Source organism: Haliotis asinina, chromosome 6 (genome assembly GCF_037392515.1).
Source record: "Haliotis asinina isolate JCU_RB_2024 chromosome 6, JCU_Hal_asi_v2, whole genome shotgun sequence".
Lineage (NCBI taxonomy): Eukaryota > Metazoa > Mollusca > Gastropoda > Lepetellida > Haliotidae > Haliotis > Haliotis asinina.
In genome coordinates, this window is record NC_090285.1 from 5,113,487 (window position 1) to 5,130,035 (window position 16,549).

The window sequence follows — 16,549 nt, forward strand, 5'->3', positions numbered from 1 at the left end:
CTTGTATTATTTTGTAGAGTAACATGTTGAAAAATAGCGTTTGCATATATACTCGACAAAATAAGTTAGGGATGTTGGTATTTTTATGACTGATATGTCAATGACCAAATACATCATTATTGTTAATTTCAAAATTTACAAATATCCCGATTAAACAGCGATTCATAACTTTGTGTTTTAAAAGTTCCAGCATCAGTCATTTCTCAAGAACCCATTTTTTGGAGTCAGATGTCTACACATTTTACAGTCTTGGACTAATCCGGAATTAACCTTCCGCAAGGTATTTGGATTACATACAACTGTTGCTGGAAAACTGCCATTGCAGTTGGCACTGCCCACTTATACGTAATGATTTGGATTAACTTTCTTTTTTTTTTTGTAAAATTAGTTTATCGTATGTTAACACATTTCTCTGTTATTCACAGGTTATACATTGACTTGTTTTTTTGTGTTGATGTGTGGGTCAACTTATTATTTCAGTTTGCAAGTTGACCCCTGATACCGTAAAATAGAGAACTGTTCAAGGCAAATATTGAAACAGGCATATCGACTTAACCGTTCTGCTCATTTTCTGTGTGATGGATGAAATCATGACGTTGACACAAAGCCACATGACTGGTAAGATATCAGTTTATAGTGCTTACACCAGTTACTACATGTTTTGATATCAACATATGTAATTAAAAGTTAAAGGGCGATAAAGTAATACCTCAATATCAATTGAGAAAATGCCAATTTGTAAACCAAACATTAGTTGCCCACTTGAACTGTCGATGGATATGTCAGACCGGGTGCCTAGAAATAGAACAGAACAAATCAATTTGATACAGTCCGGATACTGATGCCAAAGGGTGACGGGTTTGAAGTACCTTTACAGAGTTGTCCGAAGGGATTTGGACTAAAGACAAAACTGATTTCTGAATTAATACCATCAAAAGCTATGAACTGGTGCTTTTTGCTTACCGTTCCTATTCTCCCTTGAGTCACTGACATTCGATAAGTTACAAAAGCACAATTGTGATAATAACTACATGATTGTTAAAGTTATAATAATTGTACAAATTGCTGGTATTCAACACACAAACAAACATTTGTTTAAAATGCGTGATCTCGTTAGATAGTATCGGCGCTCGCTATCCCCGAGAGGACTACTTTTTAAGTTTATGTCAATGTTGAACATGAACGGTCCATCGCCTTACAGGAATCAATGTTTGTGGCAACGTACATGTATCGCATGACCTCAAGAAAGTATCCTGAACGGTGAGTGTTTATATTGAGATCCTTGAATAGAACTTTATCACCTGTAACGTACAGTGTTCCCAGAAATTATTGAGAAAATCTTTGTTTTTTTATAATGATGCTAAGATTGGAAAGAGGGTTTTCACTATGCACTAAGTATACTAAACAAGGGAGACAACTCTTGAAGGCTTAGAAGGCAGCTCTTTACGTCAAGAGTTATCTCCCTTGTCTGAGCAGACGGCTTCCTGTGTTGACATGGCAGAATGTACAGCAAGAGAGAAAAGGAAGCTCATTCTAGATGATTTTGAAAGGGGTGAGGCTGATGCTAAAGTGTTAGCTTGTAGACATGGTATTCCTCTGTCTACAGTATACAGAACTTTGAAGAATATTCAAACAGGAACCGGGATAGAGCACAAAGCAGGGGCAGGTCGGCCTAGGAAATTCAGTGTTGTGGATCGCCGAAGACTTGGGCAGATTGTGAGTAGGGGCAAATTGAAAAGTGTTGACAACATCAGAAATGAAATGATTAGCAGAGGAAGTCCTCAGGTGTGCAATGAAACAGTTAGGCAGGGATTACAGAGACTTAATTGGGTGAAAAAACGTGGAATTCCCTCGCCGTTGATGAAAGATGCACAAAAGGAAAAACGTTTAAACTGGTGTCGGGCTCATGAAAATCAAGATTGGGATAACGTTTTCTTTTCGGATAAAAGTTCTGTTTGGCTTTTCCCTAATTGTGTGAAAATTTGGACCAAAGATACTGTCAAACCTATCTACCAGCGACCAAAACATAGCCCGAAGTTTCACATGTGGAGTGGCATATCGGCTCGCGGAGTGACGCCATTGTGTGTTTTCATGGGAAACTTGACAAAAGAAAGATACGTTGACATTCTAAATGGTCACCTTCTTCCGACAGCACAAACATTGTATGAAGATGATTGGATTCTCCAGCATGATAATGACCCAAAAGACACTGCGCGCTACACAAAACAGTGGTTGTCGGGCGAAAATGTTCAAGTTTTAGACTGGCCCAGTTACAACCCAGACCTAAACCCAATTGAGAATGTGTGGGGAGTCATGAAGGACAGAATAAACCAAAAGGGACTGAGAAATATTGAAGATATGAAGGCCGAGGTGGTCCAATATTGGGATACCCTGTCACACGATTACCTACAAACTTTGATGGGTAGTGTGCCAAGGCGTATTCAGGCATGCATTGCTGAGCGAGGAGGTCTAACAAAGTACTAAAACAAGACTGAGACTGTAAAAGGATGATGTTTTAACATGTTTATGTAAGTAAAACGCCAGAAGTTAATAAACGTAATGAGTTACATGACGCAACATGATTCTCAATAATTTCTGGGAATACTATATAACTATAATAAGAACAGACCAAATGAGGAATCTGGCAAGTCCTCTCAAAGACTTGATTTCCAATGCTTTTGGAAAAAAGAGAAGTAATAAGAACAGACCAAATGAAGAATCTGGCAAGTCTGCTCAAAGACTTGATTTCTAATTTTGCTTTTCTGACGACAGTTCTTAACCTAAGCTAATTTTGTTTTCAGATACAGATGGTGATATATCAAGAAGATAGTTGAGCCGTGTAATCGGCTCGATCATGGTTGGAAACCAACTCGTAACGTGAGTTGTATGTTAGAATCACACCCCACACTTTTGCATGTGATTATTTATAGATTTAACTGGCCCTTTGGTGATGTGAGCATACATGACATTATCAATATTTTAAAATATCATGTCCTTGTTATTACCTTTATATCTGTACGTCAGTGTGTCACTATCTGACACGTTGAAGTCCTGTTGAACATTGATGACGAAGGGACTCACGTCTGTAGCCACGTTCAGTAAATACGACCGACTTGTTGCGTTTACAAATGGGGCATCGTTAAACCTAATTGAAAACACTATAGAGTCGTTGCGGGGATTAAAGTTGTTCTCTGTTGCAAGTAAGGTCACCTGAAAATATTTCCATAGCGAATATGTTGAATAAAATTCAATAGAGCAACAAAAATGTTCACTTGCATCAGAAATCTCGATTTGAGTCGATTGTGTTATACCGGATTTAGGCTGTGCCGATTGATTTCTCCGATGTATGAACCTAATAAACAGTCGTTTAGAGAGTTACACTGAAACTTTAAGCTTGGAACTAAATATACTGAAGGTAACAATTTAGGGAACATCACTTCATGGCAGTGTTCCTTTAAATATTCTCAGATTTCCTCCCACTGAGCGACTGAAAGATTGTGATGAAAATATTAAAGGAACACTGAAATTTTGTGTTCCTTGTTTGTTTCTCTCAGTATATATAAAAGCATGGCGTTCTCATACATATTTGGAGTTCAGGTAAGTAAAAATGTGGAAGTTTTTTTTTTTCATTTTTATAGAGCGATGCAGACAATCGATATACCACTTGGCCATTCATGTAATTGTCAGTTCTGATGCTACCAAATGGAATCTGTATGTAAGGAACACTAGTACTGAGTATTTTGTTTCCGTGTTACGTATTTACCCAACAATTGTAAACTAAATATCATATACATAGGATAACATACAAGTAGTCGCACTTACGTTCAAAACCGATTTTCGTGGGAAATTGCCACCGTTGAATGTAGCGTTTATATGGAGACACGTTTGCCATAACCGATAGTCAATATTGAGACAAAACAAGTTCAAGACCTCTTCTTCAGCAATCTGGAATTCGATGGAATCGTCGTTGTCGTAGCAGTAGGAGTCATTAGTCGTGTAGTACATGTCTAGACACACAATAGGCTTCCTCCTGTCCAGCATGTCCAACATGTAGGTCAGATTGTGGACTCCTTCCTGGCAAACAGGAACTGCTGTTTCTGGAGCAGGAGAGGATTCAAACAGTGACTTAGTAGATGGTGCCACGCTCCGGAACGACCCTAGAAGGTCCTGGCTAGAGCTGGTCTTCAGCAGCCCATGCTTGTCTTAAGAATCGAGGGCAATGGGGTAGCCGAGTGGTTGAAGTGGTTCGTTCGTCACTCTGAAGGCCCGGGTTCGATTCCCCACATGCGTAGACTGTGCGAGGCTCATTTCTAGTGTTCGTGATATTGCTGGAATATTGCTAAAAGCGGCGTAAAACTAACCCAAGTTAAGAATCGACCAATGAGATCGGTGGTAAGGTTCGCTGACGTGGTTGACGCATGACATCGTATCCCACTAACATAGATCGATGGTCATGATGCTGATCACTGGATTGTTTGATCCAGACTCGATTGTTTACAAAGTGCACATGGCCACAAAGCACTAATGTGCAACTTCATATTCTATTTACGAAAAATGGAACAATTACTAGAAAATATAAACCTGTCGTTTTGAATTTGTTGATAAAACATTCGGATCTTCAGGACACTTTTACAGTAAAAGAACCAGAAAATGTTTATTTTGTCTGTGGGCATGTAAAGAAAGGTCCAGTAGTCGTCTCTCTATACGCCTTCCATATTATAACATTTCCCTCTGTTATCTTCAGTTTTCCCCTGTTTCTATTTATTTCCTGTGATGTAATTAGTGAAAGTAAATATCTTTGGAGAGGGGTTTTAGAAGTTGAAAGAACTTGTCCCCAATCCTTTTCACATCATGAGTAAAATATGCTCAACCTAAACTAAAGAAAGGTCCTCGTGGCTGTACCTGCACTGGTGACGGTACATCCATTTAGCGTGCAGTGCTCGTTGTCTCCACATATGGCTCCTCCACATGAGGTACTGAATTCACACCGATCACCTGTTGCATAACAAATCGTCACAGTTAGACTCGTGGAAAATTAATATGTGTAAAAATACTGACATCAACAACAAACACAACAGCACGAATAATCCACGAATCCTCAGTAGCCTCACCTGAAACTGTTACTGTAACGAAAATAAGGAAATTGAAAAATATATTTATGCAAGAAAAGTGGCAGAATTTCGCTCTGTTGCTTCACGTTTACTACCGTGCAAATACCTATGCTGAGAGATTGCATGCTATTTTTAGTGGAAGGTATACATGCACACTTACTATGGAGCTTGTTCTGCAGCGATTTCATCTAGCATTATCATACATACTCCCTTTACTGTAGAAATTCGTTGAGGTACCATTTGTTGTTCCTTATCTTAGTTCGTATGTCAAAGAGTTTGCTCTAGTCAAGGAGAGTCAGATCATTAACGCACCTCACTCAGGTTTTATGAGTATAGTCCATGATGACATCTTCCTTTTTGTTTGTTGCTTAATGTCGCTTAATGTCGCTTAATGTCGCAGTGTTCAGATGGGTCAAAATGTGGAAGATGTTTCCAGCTATATATGATCGACCAGCCGATACAGTAACTGACACCATGAGCATCGATCTACACAACTGAGATACGATAACACATGCAACACTCTAGTCAACGAACCTTCGGGGTTGTGGGGTTGCTAACTCGGATAGCCACGGGTAATATGTCTGTATGGCACTCACAACAACAAATTCCATTATTATCGCCTTCCTTATAGGTTAGACGTAGAGTTTATTCTTCAACCCTGCACGTATGTACTAACTTGGGTCGTCACGAGTACTCTGAATGACACTTGCAAAAACAAATTTCAGTATCACCGACTTCCCCATACGAAAGCGTTTACTCTTCAACCCTGTATATACCTGTGAAGCTTTCTGTGCACACACAAACGGACGGCAACATATTTAGATCATTGCTGCACTCCCAATCCTCCAGTGCCCTACAGGTGCCATTATTCAAACAGGTGTCACTTCTGCATACAGGTTCAAGGGTCGTGATGATCGCATCCGACGTAGGGCCTGGATCTGGAGTTGTTGTGGAGCAAATAACGACATTAAGTCTGACGATGAATCCAACCACCAACAGGTATGATAAACATCTTCCGGGTCTCATTCTTTGGTGTTCCCAGGACCTGAAATATTAATCAAGAATATGTTTGTAGATGCATTCTTGTCTTGACAGGCGGTCAGATGGTTTCAGTGAACGTGTTTTGGTGCTATGGATCGTGCTGAAAACTGTAACCATTTCCGTTAACGCTTAGTGTCATCTTGTATTTTCAGTGATCCGTGAGTGAGTGAGTGAGTTTAGTTTTACGCCGCACTCAGCAATATTCCAGCTATATGGCGGCGGTCTGTAAATAATCGAGTCTGGACCAGACAATCCAGTGATCAACAACATGAGCATCGATCTGTGCAATTGGGAACCAATGACATGTGTCAACCAAGTCAGCGAGTCTGACCACCCGATCCCTTTAGTTGCCTCTTACGACAGCTGAGTCGACTTTTATGGCAAGCATGGGTTGCTGAAGGCCTATTCTACCCCGGGACCTTCACGGGTCTCAGTGATCCGTTCTTAAAATTTAAGATTTGTGCAAATTTGCTTTTGTTATAAGCATAGTTGGATAATCGAGACTGGTAACATTTGGACAACTACGTATGTATGTGGTTGTAAGACATACATTTTACTTATGAACAAGACTTAATGATATCTATGAATTGTATGTGATGGTTCATATGTGAGTTGGTGGTATTGGCTGACTGGAGCCATGTTTTTACATCAATGTTGAACACGGGACAATATTTATACATTTTTCTTTGTTGTATGTACACAGACTGCCCAAAACAAATGTTACCCTTCCTCCTGAAATGAAGCTATCAAAATCTTTGCAAGTGAGGTTGAAACGTTCTGCTGTAGTTTTCAGCCAAACAGCAAGAATTCACACCAACTCTAAAAATCTGAGCTGTTGAGCTTTTCTGCAACTAACTTTTCAACTAAGATAGCTTTTGGCGTTTAGTGTATTTGTTGGCGTCGGTTGTAACTACAAGACACGTCTTCACCTCACGTTTCTAAGTATCAGCTCCGAATACATGGTACTAGCAGGTAGTCGGTGGGTGTACACCATAATTGTAAGACAGCTTGAATATTTCTGCCAATCATGATTTTGTGTAATAATTTGGCCTGAGTTAATAATAAATTATCCTTTATTCATCATGCTGATGACGCCAATTGTGGATCATCTTGTCTTGATGAATCCGTCTAAATTGGTTTCTTCTTTAAAAAATGTAGAATGGATTTACGCATGGTAAACAACTTACAGATTGCTGTAAGTTGTTTAAACTCCCTTTAAAAGACACTCATGGTATTATATCTAATTATGAAGCCTGAAGTTGTAAAACCATAAGAAAAATGTCTCACTGTTCATCAACTCAACTTCTAAACTGTCAGTCAAAGAAGCCCGAGACAAGTTCTTGGTACTTCGGCTAATCCGAGAACCATCGAGTCCCACTAGCGGCCAGTTCCACGACTCAGTGGTGACCCGTGAAGGTCCTGGGTAGAACAGGCCTTCACAAACTCATGCCATGAAAGGCGATTACATGTATGCTTGTCGTAAGAGGTGGTCTGCCTCGCTGACTTGGTTGACACATGCCATCGGTTTCCATGCAGATCGATGCTCATGCTGTTGATCACTGGATTGTCTGGTCCAGACTCGATCATTTACAGACCACCGCCACATAGCTGGAATATTGCTGAGTGCACTTCATGCGATAACCTACCTGTTCTAGGATCATGATAACATTACGATCATTATGTGTAACTGGTAACAGCAGGGTCCTTGGGTGATTATGTAACTCAATGGAGTGGATCTTAAATTGTTTAGCAATCTTGACTATTGCTGACAACAGACTAAAATGACATTCATTCACTATTTGAAAGTTTACACGGATCATTCGTTGACGGTTATACCCGGATTTACAAAAGAAATGGATTCGAACTGACCTACCACCACTGTTATTGCATGATTCTTTATGGTCCTTTACAACGTAGGCAAGTGAGTGTGATTTCCGACATAGAGAACGGAAATTGCAGTTTACATGTTACATGTATCTGCCTCGCTGGCACCTTTAGCGTAGACGCACGTACAGATCCCTACCTTTTAAAAACAGCTTGCTAAGTATACAGAAAACAATCACCAGTTTAACTTACTGAAACCTATGCATTACACAACGTACATTACAGACATGCTTATACAAAGGAATTTAACGAATGTTTTGGTACTAGACAAAATTAGTAAGGGATATATGCACATTTTGAAATTTTGAATAATGATCTATATTCACTGACACAATGATAAAATATAAATCATAAAAATACCAAGACCCTTAACTTATCTTGTCATGTATATCTCCCACGAAAGGCGTACATTCAACTATTCACATCCTCCATTCAGAGTTTTTTCTGATCATCAAGTTTGCAGTCACGTGTGAGGCACATCTCCAGTGAAGCCCCGTGTCCAATGTATTTCGTTGTGCACATGCTCGTCCGTCAGTCATTAACAAATGAAATCTATTTTCGTTCCACCGGACGTCACGTTGTCATGACGTCACATTATTTTCCAAGTCATGGTGTTGTAAGAACAGTTTACTTACAAGTAATGACGGTTCACGTATACTCACGTTTAGCCGAAACATTGCGTATCTAAAACCCGTATAACCCGAATGGTAAAGATAATGTCAACAAACAGAATTATGATATGAAAAGATATGGCTATATAGGGATTAGAAATCAGAAGTGGTGCGATATAATTTTCCATGTGTATATATATACAGTGGAAGCTGCCAAATCTGGCACTCACTGGGACTGAGGAAATATTCCGCTTTAGTCAACGTGCCGGATTGCAGAGGTGGTGATAAATGTACAAGAAGCATAAGGGACTTGGATTTTATGCCGGTGATGACAACTTGCTGGATTAGATGCCGTTTTTTCAGCTTCTACTGCAAAGCGTGTGTGGGTCATAATTCTCACTATTGTGTGCGATGTATGCATAGGATGTAAATGGATAAATAGCATTTTTGTTGTATTAAAGCTTTAAACTGCTGTGCCTGATGACGCAGGTTTAATAAATGAAATTGTAACGTCGGGTAATTGCATGAGAATTGTCTTAAGCCGCCTCTTGCTCTGTTCCAGTAATATCCCACTGAGGAAACCAGTAAACGACTTCTTTCGTTATAACCATATGGGGAAACGATCCCGGACTTTCGGTATAACCAGCGAACACTTTACCCAACAACATACCCTTGCCCCCATGTAGGCGTGTCACTACATACACGCCGTTTCTGAGTTTGGCTTTCGGAGCATTCCACATATGCAGTTTCTAATAAAACCAACGCGATGGGGCAACCTTCTGTAATAACAAAAAAAACAACCCTGATGGATTCAGGCTTTTTTACCCCCTGGATGCCGAGTTTTTTTTCAGGCGCACATTTTCATAAAGTTTGAAAAGTGAACGTTGTGCGAGATTTGCGATCGCGTGGCCCAGGTTCTGCGTACGGCTATGAAATTGCACAGACATGTAGAATATTTGATTTCCTATCCGTTGGTATAAATATAATTGCGGCTACCTCAGGGGTTTGAGAAATAGACACTGCTAAAAGTTGTTCAAAACTTTTGTGTGTGTTCAAAAACAGTTTTTTATCGTGCACCAATAAAAGCACTCAGCTACGATTTTTTTAATTTGGCATCTTTACGGGAAGTGTCAGCGAAGAAAATACAGCTTGATATCTGAACGACATAAGTGTATATGAAATGGATGTATGTGCTAATGCATAACGTCATACTCACAAAATCAAAAATGACCCGCAATAAATGTCAAAAATCGATTTTCTACTATGACGTCAAACGTCGACAGAGAGGTCATGCACGTATAAAGATAAGGGGGCATAACTCAGCTATGGTTTACATTAGGTCAATGTAACTCCGATCACATGGAGAGAATTTGCTGTGGATATGGACAGTATATTTTCGTGATGTTTTGTTCACAGTGAACAAAACTATTCCAACACAAATTTCCCCAGTGTGAGAAGATACCTTTTGGTAGTTTCACAATTTGTAAGAAAAGATGCAAGTGTACTACATCAAAAATCAGGCAATAGCGATTTGGATGTCCCTATCCGATACATATTTTAGTTCTTAGATTCCCATATTCTCCTGTTTGTGTATATGTATTTTTATTAATTTTCCATCATTATTCAAGGAGTAACAGCCACATTTTCAAACGTAATGAAATAACTGAAAATAATGCGACATTTTAGTTGACGTCACAGCATGTTTTGTGCATTTTGTGACGTCGGAAAAAGACTACTCTGGTTGCTGATTAGTATATATCTAACCTAATTTCCACTCAATGTGTAAAAGATTTCGGCTTCTGTGTCAGAATTCAACACTTTTCAGCCAAAATATAAAATGAATGGTATTATCACTGAAATAGTGTCCTGAATATATCAACAATTACACGGTTTTACTATATATCTTATTGTGAGCAACACGCGCACCTGCCTAGCATCAATTTAGCATAAATGAAAATTTCACAACACCTGAATGTTCATTGAGTATTCATTTAGGAAAAAGACTTTTCTTCTCATGATTATGAAATCAATTCCCTTCATAAGTATGCAATGAAAGGTACAAAGAGATCGATGTTTCAGTAAAGAAGTATTAGAAAATGGACGTAATGCTTGTCCAAATTAAGACTTGACCTGATGTATATATTTTTAACAATTTCCGTATAAATATTGTTTGAGTTAGACATTCTGCCATCAGATATATTTAAATCGCATTTGAATTGACTTTATTATCGAAAAACAATGATAATGAATCATGAAACGTTTTGACAAACTCGCACCTGGTCAATTAATATTGATAATAGTTTTGTCTATAAAAACGACACGAACCAATACAATGAACAAGACAATTCCTTTAAATAGTAGTATGTGTGCCCCTACATTTGATAAAATGTACAAATCATTTTCATTAATATTATCCGTTTTACTTATAAGTTGGAATTAAATCGTTGTTTATTAACCTGTTCATATGAAACTGCAATATTTGTCCCAACGTATTGAATATTGCACATCACGGGAACTAAAGCACATGTTGCAGTAATGGCTACGTGTGATCTTCCAACACTTGTGTAGAGGCTTAAAATGTGGTATAATACACTTACTTAGACAGTTTCCCATGTAAATATTATTCAAACAATCAAAAGCTTTCAAAGAATAAAAACGGATACCTTATATCCACACATGATTTGGTGTTGAACATGGATATAGTAGATACTGAAATCAGTTTCATGAAAAAATATCTGAACGATGCGCAAAATATACATCACAATACTAAAAGTGCAATCGGAATGGTATGGGCATTGTGTTTACTCTTGTTCAACCGACCTTCACCTCAAAGAAATTGCCTAATATGTGCAACAATGTTGACGTATGACATCACTACCGATGACCGATTTCTTTCAAAATGGCGGCTTCGTTGAGAAGGGTACACAGGATTTTGCGACGACATTTTGCTTGATTCAGGTATCTTTTGTATATAAATGTGAGATGTAAGTAATCAGAATTATTCTGACTATCTGTGTATTGTGATATGTTCTTATCGTTTACATTGTAAATGACGGAAGAAGCCAGAAATGCCGATAAGTACCGTTGTCGTTCTGCGTGATTTTTCGTCAGTCATGGCGTCACGCTGCACTAAAAGTTTGACAGTTTCTTATGAATTACCAAATTATTTCATTGTATCTATTTTCAATTTGCTATTTTTTGCCACGATTCTCTTCCCCTGAATATACTAAGCGTATTGAGCTATTGTAAGCAATGATTAGAGGGCTGGATGTTAGGAAATTTCCGAAAATGCTACGCAGTGTAAAATTGGATTTTTTCTTTGTTTACATTTCAGTCAAGCGCTGTCTTTCGAGCACAGCGTTCGTTTTCATACAAAGTATATTTCGTTTCGTTTTGTCTAGACAGTTGGTATTGGTGACAAAGACCATTTGTAATTTGATTCTAAGATATATGGGGAATTCAATGATGCATTTGTCGCAGCTAACTATGAAGTATACATGATGTAATAGGCTTCTGAATACCGGCCTTCTCGAAACGTGATTTAGTAAACACTATCCAATATGGCGGAAAGCGCACTTCGGCGTTCGTGTAAGTGTATTTTCGAAAACATCCCAACCGATTCTGGGTACATCGGTGACGTTTCAGAATTATCATTCCGGGTTACATGAAAACTTGATATCAGTGATCATTAATATGCTATTTTTGAAATTCATTACTCCCAGTAATTATCCGATTTTCACATTTCAAAGCATACTGCAAATAACGCTGTGAATCTCGATTTTGTACAGTTTGAAAAATGGCGACATTTACGAAGAAGCCTATTTTGAAAGGCGATTTAAGCACTTTCGCTTGGTCTGAGATAATAGTGGATGGTATCAAGAAACTGGGAATTTTCCGCAGAATTCAAAACTGTGAAGTATTTATATATGCGTGGTATATTTAGAATTTTATTCGACTTCAAAGTGAGGGGTGAAGAGGAGGGACATATATGTCCCTGTGGCATCCAGGGGGTTAATGCTGATTTTGGTAGGACAACTGTTCCAATGAATGAGAAAGTTCGAATTCTAATCCTATATCCTGCTTAGGTTAGTTGTGTCTAGGTGAATTGCCCCCTTATCCCCTATCGTCATACCAGTCATACGCTTAGGGTGGATGGACCCTCACTCTTTGTCATTACTTCATACACTGATGCACATTGTGAAATCGGTTACCACATGTTACAGTCAGATTGTGAAACCAGTCATTTCGTGAAATGACTAAAAATGCCGGTCATTTCGTGAAATAACTAAGAGGGCGAGCCATTTCATGTCATTTAGTGTAACAACAACCAGTACACAGTTATTGTCTGGTGTGGCTGCTTTCGACACTGCAAGTGTCAAAGTGTCAAAATGACGCAAAATGGCTGGCCCTCTTAGTCATTTTACGAAATGACTGATTGCACAACCTGACTGTAACATATACAATGTACCATAGCGTCTTTCTGATTAGTCATATATTTACAACTTAAATCCCAGATAGGGAATTCTTTAGAAGCTGACACGGTTCCAGTTTGATATTAGTTTTGCTGAGCCTTTGATGAGGCCGCCATTTTGATCATAAATGGATCTAACAAAACATGTGGCAAATGTTTTGTAGATTCCTTTGGCCTAATTTGTGGTATGATGTTGATAAAACTTTGCAGCATCTATCATTTCTACGAAACGGATGGCAAAATACCAACTGTACCATTAAAAACATTCCGAACTTTGAAGAGACATTCAGCAGTGTCATAATTGATCAGGTTGGTCCTTTACATATCGTTTGGGATGAGGCCCATGGCCAGAATACCGCACTGTCATTATTCTACAGGATTCTGAAAACTCCATGACTTGACCCATTCCGTTCCCACAGAGGTTACTTGTCATATCTTCCTACGAACCTCTGTTCTAATACGGCCATATTTCGCAGTTCTCATAAAATCCCTTAGCGGCAAAATATGTCAGATTTATCTCCCTTTTTATCTGTCCAATCAGAACACGTGTTACATCGACTTAGATTGCAAGCAATGTGGAGAAATATAAATGGCATGATTGAGTTCTGTCTAGAAGAAACATTCGAGTATCGCGCTCGGGAAGAGGTTCTAGTTTTCACAGAAATTACCGAGATCTTTCGAACGATCACTTTTGAAACAAAGTCGCTGACTGCACTACTAAATCTGATTGCCTCCAATCACTAGTCTTGAATACTCGCACTATGAAAGGTTACATACGAAGATGTGACAAGTTACCACTGTGGGAAGAGAATGGACTTTGCACAGGAAGCAACTGCACGTGAGTCGAAAGAATGGCGAAATTTATACCAGTGGTCTATGTTCATATAACATTCTCGCTAAAAACAAAAATGAACACTTGAATACGGATAACTCATTTTTAAAGTGTGTTCGGTGGTACATAACAAGCCGACCAGACGAGAAGGATTTTTATGATTATGTTGAGAACTTTGTAAAGGCATTAACTGATCATTTGATCTTGAAACGATTGATAACGTAGACAGTGATAGTACTCTGCAAGAAACATGTCATGCACTTAATGATGCGGATAACTGGAATACGGATTGAATTTTTTAAGGATGCTCCACAAAAGTGTCTTCATTTACTATGTAGCTTATTTAATTTGACTCTGTATACTGGCGTTTACCAGAAAGAATGGATTTTGGGAGTACTTATTCCATTTCATGAAATATTCCATTTCACGAAAAGGGTAGCGCAGCTGATCCTGCTAACTGCAGACTCATATTCTCTTTAGAGGGTTTTGGGGAAATCTTTCCCCAAATTTTGTGCTGAAGGTCAAATGATTGTTCAGTGCTCTTGCGATAGTTGACAATCTTATATTTGGTGTCATGCCTAGATTTACTGAGGCTCAGCGCAACAATGCGATTCGTCAATTGGAGGCTGGGGAGTCTCAGCCTGCGATTGAAAGCAACTGAATGTGTCACAGAGTACCATACCATGACTTTGGCATCGCTTTCGGCAGCAAGGATCAACACGTGATCGCCCGAGGTCAGGTTAGCCCCGTGTGGCCACACCCACTCAGGACAGGTTTATTCGGCTTCGACATTTGCGGAACAGGTTCACCACGGCATCCTCAACAACATCGGTAGTGCCAGGACTCAGAGCAATTTCTGATCAGACCGCCAGGAACCGCTTACGTGAGGCTGGTATTCGTTCCAGACGACCTTTGCGAGGACCTGCCCTTACATGTCAACATCGGTAACAATGCTGCGACGTCCCGACAGAAGAGCAGGTGTATATCAAGTCGTAACGAACGCTACGCTGCAAATTGTGTACAGGAATTGGACAGACTTGGTGATGGAAGTGTGGTGATTTGGGCTGGATTCTCACACAGTGGCAGGGCAGATCTCATTCAGGTCCAGGGCAATTTGACAGTTCAACGTTACCGTGATGAAATCATCAGGCCTCATGTTCTTCCTTCTATGAACCACCAGAACGTCATTTTTCAGCATGGCCGCAGGGATTTCGTTGCTCGGAACAACGGTCAGGTTCTTGATTGGCCCTTGATTGACAGCTACAGACGTTACCTGCTCTGTTTGTGGCCTTGAGGGATGAGTGCCAACTCATTCCCAGACACGTCATCCGGAATCTGGTTCTGTCTATGGGACGCTTATGCCAAGCAACCGTTGATGCTAATGGTGGCGACACAAAATACTGACTGCTCTAGATCTGCAACCTTGACCTTGGAACACTTGTCATTTGTGACGTACAGTTTCTTGCAGCATTGAACCGTTAATGTTCATTCAGGTTTTCTTCATGACTACCCTGTACTACTGAACCTTAAGTGTATAAACTGATAACAATTTTCAGTTACGCGTTTCTTTTTTTTGAGTAGTATATATCTTCCACATATCTTTGCATTGACGAAATGAACCACTAAGGCTGCTTTCATGGAATGCTCTGCAGTTCTCTCTGTAACGCTTGTTCAAGTTCAAGTCAGGGAGTGAACATGGAGACAGTTAACACGAGTTTCTATAATGTTCCAAGCATGTTCAATAGTATTACGATCAGGTGATGGTGCAGGCCAGTCCAAATGTGTGATGTTGTTGATCAACACATCATTAACAACTCTTTTTCAGGCACTTTCATCCACGGGCGGGCACTATCATCCATAAATATGAAGTTCGGACCCACATGTGGCATCAGAAAAATGATTACAGGTAGGTTTTAAACGGTCAGACTGTATGTGTGAAATGTGGAGCACATTCATGTAGCACATTTTGCACGTGATGGTTTGGGTGGTTGTGTTCGGGTAATGATACCTATGTTATCAGATAACTCAATTTAACAGTCACTAGAAGTTATGCTTTCTTTGAATAGTTTCCTTTCAGAACCATACCGGCAGAAATCGGTATCAAGAATGACAAAGACATTACAGTGAAAATTATTGTTTTTATTTTTGTGAGGAGGAGTGGGTCTCGTTGCTATACGCATGAGTCTAACTGCATATCGGGTAACACCATTGCAGCTGGACCTAACACCACGAAGGTCAACTCGCGATGTTTCTGAACTAGAGCAGGTGTGTAATACGAGGCGAGTGTCGGCATATCGCTGAGTGGTTGAAGCTGTTTCCCATGATGTGATACAATTTGTGCATGACCGCGTATATTATTTACCCGAGAGTGCCGCCAGTCTTTTACCCCGCTTGTCCACGCTCGTGTCATCAGTGTTAGACCATAAGCATATTCTCTTCAAAAACGTAGAGGAACTGTACTTTCAATGTACGATTGTAGAAATTGGGAGATATATGTGATTGAATCAATGTTGATACAATAAAAATGGACGTTTTGAGAATGCATCACCACATGAATTTCATTCAAAGCAAAGCTGTTCGTTCAGTTATCCCCCTTGGT

General features: G+C 39.4%; 1 protein-coding gene across 1 annotated transcript in view; it reads right to left on the bottom strand.

Moving 5' to 3' along the window:
• LOC137286759 (uncharacterized) overlaps positions 1–6,137 on the bottom strand; it is a 38,263-nt gene extending 32,126 nt beyond the window's left edge. Inside the window, exons 1-5 of the mRNA XM_067818738.1 lie at positions 5,888–6,137; positions 4,903–4,995; positions 3,823–4,097; positions 3,006–3,210; positions 710–795 (exon numbers count right to left, since the gene is read on the bottom strand). Of these exons, the coding sequence (XP_067674839.1) occupies positions 710–795; positions 3,006–3,210; positions 3,823–4,097; positions 4,903–4,995; positions 5,888–6,137 (909 nt within the window). The remainder of the gene's footprint in view (positions 1–709; positions 796–3,005; positions 3,211–3,822; positions 4,098–4,902; positions 4,996–5,887) is intronic.
• Positions 6,138–16,549: the final 10,412 nt, after the last annotated feature.